Source organism: Populus euphratica, unplaced genomic scaffold, assembly GCF_000495115.2.
Source record: "Populus euphratica unplaced genomic scaffold, PopEup_1.0 scaffold125.1, whole genome shotgun sequence".
NCBI lineage: Eukaryota > Viridiplantae > Streptophyta > Magnoliopsida > Malpighiales > Salicaceae > Populus > Populus euphratica.
Window position 1 is genome coordinate 365,899 of NW_011500014.1, and position 10,704 is coordinate 376,602.

A 10,704-nucleotide genomic window follows, 5' to 3' on the forward strand; every position below is an offset into this window, starting at 1 on the left:
ATAAATTAATTTCAAAAATTAAACAAATGTTGAAATTAAACAAATTTCAAGAATCATAATAAAAAAATAACTAAATTATCAACAAATAAAAAAATAAATTATTGTCTGGCAATATTAAAATGAAGAAAACTATTAAGATTCACTAAAGAAAAAGGATAAAATTCTTAAAACTTATCCAAAAACCTTGGATGTAATATAATAATAATAAAAATAAGGTAAAGATTGAGATTGTAATAACAAATATAATAATAATAAAAATAAGGTAAAGTTTGAGATTGTAATAATAATTATTTTTTATTTGAAAATATATTAAAATAATATTATTATTATTTTAAAAAATTATTTTTAACATTAATAAAAAAAAAAAATTAAAAAAATTAAAAAACTAATTTGTAGCAATTAAAATAATTAATAAATAAAAATAAAAAAAAATAAAAAACTAATTTGTAGCAATTAAAAGCGCTTTTCAATACCAAAAACAAATTTACACAAACACAAACAAGTATAATTTCAATACCAAAAACAAATTTACACAAACAAGCATAATTCAATAATTTGGAAAATGCACGTGCAAAATGTAATTGATGCATTCGTACACGTGCTAACAAAATGTATAATCTTTTGGCCCGAAATAGTGTACGTAGTCTGTGTGTATCGTACACGTGCTAACAAAATGTATAATCTCTTGGCCCGAAATAGTGTACGTAGTGTGTGTGTGTATTTATATATATTGTCTCTCTCCTCTATCAGGGTGGGGGAGTCGGGGAGGGCGTCTCCATTTGTAGGACTAGAAGCTTTAGATATCTAAATATATACATGCATGCCTACTACCTGAGCTTTAGATTTGTAGGCTTACATGTGAGGCAAGGGTGACTAGCCAAAAGTAAATCTGTTGAACGATTTCAAGAATGTCCAAAACATGAATGACGCACCAAGTTTTAAATCAAGAGAACAAGAATGAGCTCTTATTAGTGGAGAAAGGACAGAGGCTAGACATGGATGGTCGGGTGTGTGGTTCATTTGTGCTCTTCAAGGTCCACACACCTAAAGAAATCAGCGTTCACTTTTCATGTTTCCTGGGTTGTTCTCCCTTTGAATGACATTTACGATGTCGATGGGTAGAAAAAATCTACAGTATCTAATCTAATTAACCTGAGAATTTAGGAACTTCGCATATAATTAATATAAAACAAGCTTGTATAGCAGGTAAGAAGATTTTGTTTACATAATAATATTAATGCTGTATGTATGTTCACGCAAATTTTAACACAATTATCAGATGCAAATCTTAATTATTTCCCCGATATTAATATTGTTTGTATGTTCATGCTTCCATACATGAAAGAAGCGGAGACGCTCATGATCGATCTGGAGTTCAACAAATAGAGCTTAATTTCTTATGCTAAAAATGCATCGGGAATCATTCAAGGGAAATCAGGATCTTTCACCATATTCTCATGAGCCTGTAAATTCCGCAGTACTGGGATGGGTGCGCCTGTCCTTCGAAACTGTTGCAAGTGAGACTGTGCCTTGTCGTTTCTCTTGTGTGTAGTTTTAGCAACATCTACTGCTTTCAGACTCTTGCATCCCAATAGGCCATTTGGGCGGCTTCTTCTGGGCACTGTGGATGCTAAACCGGGATTAATTATGCTATTGTCGACAGCCAGCATCTTTTCATCGTAGTCCACTGAAACAGCTGAGAAATCAGCAGCACTGGCGGTGACTACACTCCATTCAATGCTGCTCTCACTTGGCTCGTAGTACCGGCTGGTTGGTGTCATACAGCTAGACATGCCATCAGATGTTTGCTTGGCGAATATAGGCTGTAGATGTGAACTTCCAGATAGGTTCTCAATCTCGAACAGATCCGAACTGCCATCGCTTTCAATATCTTCATACATCTGGACGCTACTGGTTGAAGTGGGTGGGAGGTTTGGGGATTTTGGGATGGCATCCCAAGTAAGCACAGACAACTTTCTCTCCAGATTCAGTGCTATATCTTCCTTTTTAAGCAAATGGGAGCCGAACACCTCTAGGGATATTCGTGGGTCGTCTTCCATGAGCTTCTGCTGCCCTCCTTTAAGATTCGAGTTTTTCACCCCAGAATTAACACATGGCAACACAGAGGACTCTCTTCTTTTTGAACCAACACTCGTTCTTTTAAAGCTCTGGCTGTGAAACTCATCTTTCACCTGGATTAGTCTTGATTGAGACTGCTTTCTAGTCCCTTCCAGTCCGATAGGATTGCGAGCAGATTCCCTTCTGAGCTCTTTTCCATGAGTCCATCTGTGACCAATATTTTTATCCGTATAAACAGATTTCTTGTCTGAACAATAGCCATTGCAGGCAAAGCCTGAAAAGAACCATCTTCCATTGACTTTGTGGTGCCTGGTTGGAGATGAATTTCTCAGGGGATTTGGTAGCAAAGCTTTTTGACTGTTCCAACTTGCTTCAGAACTCACACTTGGATTTCCTAATCTGCTTCTCGGTCTCATCAGTTGTCGATCAACCGGGTATTCTTTCTCATGCACGTACTTTCCTGCATTAATATTGTCAACGATTCTTGGACTATCATCATCCAGTTTCATATTGAAGTATCTCTCCGCGCCAAAGACGCTGATTTCCCCCTCTTCAGCTTTAGTCCTCTCTGACCTGGCAGGGAGGGAAATCTCTTGGCTTGAAGTGATTTTGGCAGGATGGGTAAACTGCACCGACTGATCTGTCAGCCTAAGTACAAAATTGTCTTCTTGCTGGGTGAGATAAGAAGAAAACGAGGCTTCGCGAAGATCAGGGCTCTTGCTCTCCATAGCACCAGAGATGGGGGAGATTGACTGGGCTAAGAAGCTGGGAATAAATCCTGCGGGAAAGAAAGAAGGGAGCAAATAGATGGTGGGAACACAAGGCACACTTTATAAAGCGATTTTTGAATGATATGGATCAGTTTTTGAAGATTCTAAAGCCGTGGCATTAAAAAGAAGGAAGACATGGTGCTGAAAGTGGGGGCAAGTATAGTAGAGCCGAGTTTGACTGGGAGAAGGTTCAAGATCTCATGGCCGGATTCTTGAGAACAACCGATCTCTATTTATTTTTTTAATAATTGTAGATGTTTGTACTAATTTCTGTGTATTTGAATTAATTTTTTTAAACTTTAAAATTAATTATTATATAAATTTTTAATAATCATAAAATTTATAATATTTAAATTGAAAAACAAACTTAAAACCTCATCTATATCATTATTAGAATCAATCTCTATATTAGTAGGGCATGTGGGGGCTGCAACATGTGTGCCTAATACCAATCCTACGTCTACCTGCAACATGTACATGCCTTGCTGTCAAGGAGAATTGTTTTTACATGTATTTTTTTTTAATTTAAATCTTTGGATGGAAATTAAAAAGAATTTATCAGGTTCTTCAGAATGCGCCATACCATGTAAAAAGTAAAAGTGGGTTTTCAATATCGTTTGAAAAAAAACTTCATTTTAATTAATATGTATAAATTTTACTGTGAAATAAATAATAATAATAATAAACTTTATTTTATGCCGTGGTATATAATAATCGTTCTAATGGTAACACATGTATGGATAACATGTTGACAAGTGGCAGAAGAGTTAAGATTTTGACCGTTCTCAATACGCTTGTTTATCACTACTAACAGCACTCTTCTCATGTGAAACACGGATCCTTACTGTTCTTGATAACTGTTGCCGATTCTTTTTTTTTTTTTAATATGCCCCAGATATAAAAACGTAATTCAACTATTATTAACACTAACAAAAAAAAAAAAACCCAAAATAAAGAGGGCATTTCAATTACTTTTCATCTCACGAGACTGTTTTTTTTAATATTAAATTTATTAAAAATTAAATTTTTTATATTTTAATTTATGTTTTATAAAATTATTTTAGTTAAATAGCTTGGTTCACGGTTTTAATGAGTTAAGTCAAGTCTTTTTTTTTTTATGACTAAATTTTTTCCATTTAATTTTGTTCTTCAACATTGAGTTGATTGATGATTAAGTTTTGTGATTTGTTTTGATTTATTCTTTATGAGGCTATATCTATCTAATGACCCTCGGTCATGTATTTGGAGGATTAACTCAGGTTCATTAGAGTTATTTTTTAGTAATTTTTTATTTATTTTTTTCAATTTCATCTTCAATGTTAGGTTAATTGAGAATTAAATTTTATAATTTATTTTAATTTATTTTTTATTAGATTATTCTGGCTTCATAACCTGAGTTACAGGTTTGATAAGTTAAAATCAAGTTCAATCCTGTTATTTTTTTGTTATTTTTTAATTTTTTTCAACTGTATTCTTCAACATTGAATTTATTAAAAACAAAACTTCATAATTTATTTTAATTTACTTTCTATAAGGTTATTATGATTTCACGATTCAACATATGAATTGACAAGTTATCCCAGATTGACCTGAATTGATCAAATATGTTAGCTCAATATTTATAAAGAATATATCATTTTAAATATTTATTTTGAATCAAATTATATTTTAACAGTCATTCGAGTTATTTTTGTATCTGTCAAGATTATCAAATCATATCAAATTAATCTATATACAATTTTTTTTCCTACTAGGAAAAACATTAGCAAACACCTAGATTTTTTTTGTATTAAAAAATTAATTCAACTCGGGGGTCACAACAATCTAGTTGTAAAACTATAAGTATTCGATCCAATTTTTGTTGAAAATTCCAACCTCCTTCTTTTTTCTGATCTTCTTTCTGATACTAATATCTTCCATTACCGGATCTCTACCCTTCCAGCCATAAAATCACCCACAAAATCATCAATAAACTAATTATTTAAGTCTTTTTACGAAAATCGAGCAAGATCGATTAAACACACCTGTATGAAAGTTATGCAAATGGTGAAGAATTGGACTACCACACCTACACGAGAGGGCATCGGTTGCAGAATTCTCACAGCCTAGGTGATAAATGATCTCATAATTGTAGATGAGAAGCTTGATCACCCACTTTTTCTGTTTAGGCGTTGATATACGTTGTTCCAGGAAATTTTTCAAACTACAGTTATTGGTGAGAATGAAGAATTTTTTTCCTAGGAGATAAGGACGCCATAAACGTATGGCCTCTACAATGGCCAACATTTCCTTGGTGTAAGTAGACTAGGATTTTTTTGTAATCCCCATTGTGCGACTCATGAACATTATTGGCTTGCCTTGCTATAACAAAACCGTGCCAATTCCTTCTCAGATGCATCGGTTTCAGTGGTAAAAAAGTCATTAAAATTAAGCACAGCTAACGTAGACGTAGTTGTTATTGCCTGTTTGAGAGCCAAAAAGGTTATGTTGCCTTCGTCATTCCAACCAAAATTTTCCTTCTTGAGCAGATTGTTCAGGGGTCTTATTATAATGTCGTAGTTTTGAATAAATTTCCTGTAATATCCCATTAAGCCTAAAAAACCATGTAACTCATAAATATTAGTGGGGGATAGCCATGCAACCATGGCTGTAATTTACTATTATTAACCTTCACTCCCTGATGTGTGACAATATGCCCCAAGTATTCCAGTTCCTGTTGGCCAAACACGCACTTGCTAGCCTCGGCAAAGAATTAGTGTTGTTGCAAAGTTTTAAATGTTTGTTTAACATGCAATAGATGTTCATTCAAAGTTAGACTATAGACCAAAATATCATTAAAAAAAAAACCAAAATGAACTTTTGAAGGTAAGGTTGAAATATTAAGTTCATGATGGATTGGAATGTCGAGGGTGTGTTATACAGGCCAAAAGGCATTACGAGATATTCTTAATGGCCATTATGAGTACAAAAAGTATTTTTAATAACATCAGAAGGATTTACTTTTACTTGATGATAGTCAACTCTCAAGTCTAAATTAGTGAAGTAAGTGGCTATATAATTCTTCTAATATATCATTAACTATTGGAATGAGAAAACGATCTTTGACGATGGCGATATTGAGTGAACAATAATCTGTACAAAATCATCAACTGCTATCTTTCTTTTTTACCAGTAGCATCGGTGACAAGAATGAACTGGTGCTAGGATGGATGAGTCCTGAATCTAGCATTTCCTGGACTTGTTTCTCAATTTTAGTTTTATAAAAATGGGCATACCTGTATGGGCATACATTAATAGGCTTTGTTCCTTCTTTTAATGTAATACAATGATCCACTTTATATGTAGGTGGTAATTTTGATGGCTCTTAAAACACATTTGCATATTCTTTCAATAACCAGTGTATACTATTTAATTTATTCTTTATGAGGTTATACCTATTTAATGACCCTCGGTCATGTATTTGGAGGGTTAACTCGGGTTCAGTAAAGTTATTTTTTAGTAATTTTTTATTTGATTTTTTTCAATTTCATCTTTAATATTAAGTTGATTGAGAATTAAATTTTATAATTTATTTTAATTTATTTTTTATTAGATTATTCTAGCTTCATAACCTGAGTTATAAGTTTGATAAGTTAAATCAAGTTCAATCCTGTTATTTTTTTGTTATTTTTTAATTTTTTTCAATTGCATCCTTCAACATTGAATTTATTAAAAACAAAACTTCATAATTTATTTTAATTTACTTTCTATAAGGTTATTATGATTTCACGATTCAACATATGAATTGACAAATTATCCCGGGTTGACCTGAATTGATCAAATATATTAGCTCAATATTTATAAAGAATATATCATTTTAAATATTTATTTTAAATCAAATTATATTTTAACAGTCATTCGAGTTATTTTCGTATCTGTCAAGATTATCGAATCATATCAAATTAATCTATATACAATTTTTTTTCCTACTAGGAAAAACATTAGCAAACACCTAGATTTTTTTTTTTGTAATAAAAAATTAATTCAACTCGGGGGTCACAACAATCTAGTTGTAAAACTATAAGTATTCGATCCAATTTTTGTTGAAAATTCCAACCCCTTTCTTCTTTCTGATCTTCTTTCTGACACTAATATCTTCCATTATCGAATCTCTACCCTTCCAACCATAAAATCACCCACAAAATCATGAATAAACTAGTTATTTAAGTCTTTTTACAAAAATCGAGCAAGATCGATTAAATACACTTGTACAAAATTTATACAAATGGTGAAGAATTGGACTACCACACCTGCACGAGAGGGCATCGGTTGCAAAATTCTCACGGCCTAGGTGATAAATGATCTCATAATTGTAGATAAAAAGCTTGATCACCCACTTTTGCTGTTTAGGCATTGCTATACATTGTTCCAAGAAATTTTTCAAACTACAGGTATTGGTGAGAATGAAGAATTTTTTTCCTAGGAGATAAGGACGCCATAAGCGTATGGCCTCTATAATGGCCAACATTTCCTTGGTGTAAGTAGACTAGGATTTTTTTGTAATCCCCAATATGTGACTCATGAACACTATTGACTTGCCTTGCTATGACAAAACCGCGCCAATTCCTTCTCATATACATCGGTTTTAGTGGTAAAAAAGTCATTAAAATTAAGCACAATTAACTTAGACGTAGTTGTTATTGCCTGTTTGAGAGCCAGAAAGGCTATGTTGCCTTTGTCATTCCAACCAAAATTTTCCTTCTTGAGCATATTGTTCAGGGGTCTTATTATGATGTCGTAGTTTTGAATAAATTTCCTGTAATATCCTATTAAGCCTAAAAAACCATGTAACTCATAAATATTAGTGGGGGATAGCCATGTAACCATGGCTGTAATTTACTATTATTAACCTTCATTCCCTAATGTGTGACAATATGCCCCAAGTATTCCAGTTCCTGTTGGCCAAACACGCACTTGCTAGCCTCGGCAAAGAATTAGTGTTGTTGCAAAGTTTTAAATGTTTGTTTAACATGCAATAGATGTTCATTCAAAGTTAGACTATAGACCAAAATATCATTAAAAAAAAAACCAAAATGAACTTTTGAAGGTAAGGTTGAAATATTAAGTTCATGATGGATTGGAACAAAATGAACTTTTAAAGGTAAGGCTAAAATATTAAGTTCATGATGGCTTGGAATGTTAAAGGCACGTTATACAGGCCAAAAGGCATTACGAGATATTTTTAATGGCCATTATGAGTATAAAAAGTATTTTTAATAACATCAGAAGGATTTACTCTTACTTGATGATAGTCAGCTCTCAGGTCTAAATTAGTGATGTAAGTGGCTATATAATTCTTCTAACATATCATTAACTGTTGGAATGAGAAAACGATCTTTGACGGTAGCGATATTGAGTGAACAATAATCTGTACAAAATCATCAACTGCCATCTTTCTTTTTTACCAGTAGCATCGGCGACAAGAATGAACTAGTGCTAGGACGGATGAGTCCTAAATCTAGCATTTCTTGGACTTGTTTCTCAATTTCAGTTTTATAAAAATAGGCATACCTGTATGGGCATACATTAATAGGCTTTGTTCCTTCTTTTAATGTAATACAATGATCCACTTTATATGTAGGTGGTAATTTTGATGGCTCTTAAAACATATTTGCATATTCTTTCAACAACTAGTGTATACTCTCTTTCTTTTTTTATCTTTCGTTGCTAATTCAGGTAGTGCGGTTTCCATGGTTGATTGGAGACACACAACAAAGAGCATATGTCCATAGTGAAACTCTTTTACTATTTCTGTCGGTGAAGCTGATTGAATAGTTTGCACATCCACTCCTTGTAGACTATAGTCTTGATTTTCCTAAATAAAATCTATGGTCAACTTTTTCCAGTTACAGACCACGGATCCCAACATTTCAAGCCATTGAACACACAAGACAAGGTCAAGACCTATTAAAGGTAGAGAGAAAAGGGTCAGGTAAAATTTGATGTTTTATAACTCTACTCATACCCTATCATAATGCCTCTAACATGTTAATCCTTCCCTGTTAGCCACCCGGATATGGAATGACTCCGTTGATATAACTGGTAACCTGAACATACTTGTTAAATGATTGTAAATGAAGTTGTGTGTCGATCCGCTATCAATTAAAACCATTACTTTGAATGATCCTATTTTTACCGATACACACATGGTTTTTTGTGCTGTCCAGCCCGTTAAAACATGCAATGTTATTTCTAGTTTAACTTTAGGTTCCTACACCATTACTGCAACTCCCTCATGGTCATCTTCTAGCATTTGTTGATTTGAAATGTCCTCACATATCATGTTACCTATATGGCCCTCCAAGAGTAATAATTGCAGTTTTTTACATCTATGGTCTACTATAAAATTCTCATTGCAGTTGAAATAGCGGCCTTATGCTCTTTTTCTCTGCATTTCTTCCTAAGACAAACATTTAATGAATCCCGCAAGTGTAGTAGGAGCTACATGAGTGGCTTATGAAAAAGAAAACAGAGTTCATTTAGATGGTAGTCGTGTGAACCTCATTTGCTGTGCAAGTTGGTCGTCCCTCATCCATGCTAAGTTAGTGGCCTCCTTGAGTAATTGTGGCTTAAACATCCATATACCATATGTTATTTCTGCCTTCAAGCTGCCCATGAATGTTCCCACCAATGCCTTCTAAGTCCATCCTTGGACCTTGTTGTCGACCTTTTCAAACTCATGTTGGTAGTCACTTAAATTTCCTAGCTATTTAACATGGGAAAGAGCTTCGTTAAAGTCCTCACACTCAAGGGTCTAAAGTGAGCCCAGAGTTCTTCCTCGAATTTTTCCCATGAAAGCACAGGTCTTTCATCCCTAAACGTCCTTTGAATCCATTGCCACCATTAGTTAGCCTCCCTATCTAAGTGATTTACAGCCACGAAATCCTTTTAGGCTTCTATCGTGCCTTGGTATTTGAAAAATTGAAGCACACGGTTGAACTATTTGGTTGGGTCATCCCCAACAAATTATAGGAATTCTAGCTTTGCTGTATTGGCGGAGATGATCTGACCCCCATCATTACTTTGATGGTTGCTATGGTTGGGAGTTTCTTTATTTATGAGTAACACAATCGAGACTCGATTGAGTGTTTCCTCCGTTCGCAACAGTCCTTCCTGAACCATACCAAATTCATACTCCAAATGCTCAATATGCTCCTTGTTAGTTCCCATTTAGCAACCAAGCTCTATTACTAATGATAGGTCCCAAACATAAAGTGTAAAGTGCTAATAACGTTTGTTTCCTCTTCAAGTGAGAAATATACCATAAGTTGAATGTAAATTTTTTATATCCTTTTTAACAAAAGCATTGACTTTTAAATAAAGAAACCCTGTCCAAACAAACAAATAAACCAAATTACAAGGAAAACCAACAGTAATCAAATGGCCACAATCCATATAAAATAGAGAATTAACAAAGCAAAAAAAAAAAAAGAACAATCATAATGAAAATAAAATGACGTAAAACTTGCATCAATGGAAGACCATTCTCTGCTGCATTTCTACACGTTAACTTCCACGACCTAGTCCATCCCTTTCCCACATTGTATGCCTATATGCTCGTGCAATGGTCCCGCACATCCTTTGCTTATCTCAAATATTTGAGGTTTAGCTTAAAGCTCCTCTGATATCGACGTGGCCTAACAGGAGCCACTAGATATTATGAAAGGAACAACATTAAGTCTCTTTGAAAATGGCTGCCAAGCTGCACTAGTGACTTCATCTATCTTAGGATAAGGAATTGCAAGTTGAACTTGTGATTCAAGAGAGTCCCTTGGTGTAAATGGCATGGATATAACATTCTTTTTTTACAAGGGAT

The 10,704-nt window shown here is 33.8% G+C and overlaps 1 protein-coding gene across 1 annotated transcript; it reads right to left on the reverse strand.

Moving 5' to 3' along the window:
* Positions 1-1,215: 1,215 nt before the first annotated feature.
* Positions 1,216-3,066, reverse strand: LOC105141605 (protein PHYTOCHROME KINASE SUBSTRATE 3-like). The gene has a single exon (XM_011048873.1). It carries the CDS (start codon positions 2,805-2,807, stop codon positions 1,425-1,427), a length of 1,383 nt encoding a protein of 460 aa, XP_011047175.1. The 5' UTR covers positions 2,808-3,066; the 3' UTR covers positions 1,216-1,424.
* Between the last annotated feature and the right edge of the window lie 7,638 nt (positions 3,067-10,704).

Coding starts and splice junctions, on each gene's coding strand:
- LOC105141605 (XM_011048873.1), bottom strand. CDS start 2,807: ATGGAGAGCAAGAGCCCTGATCTTCGCGAAGCCTCGTTTTCTTCTTAT.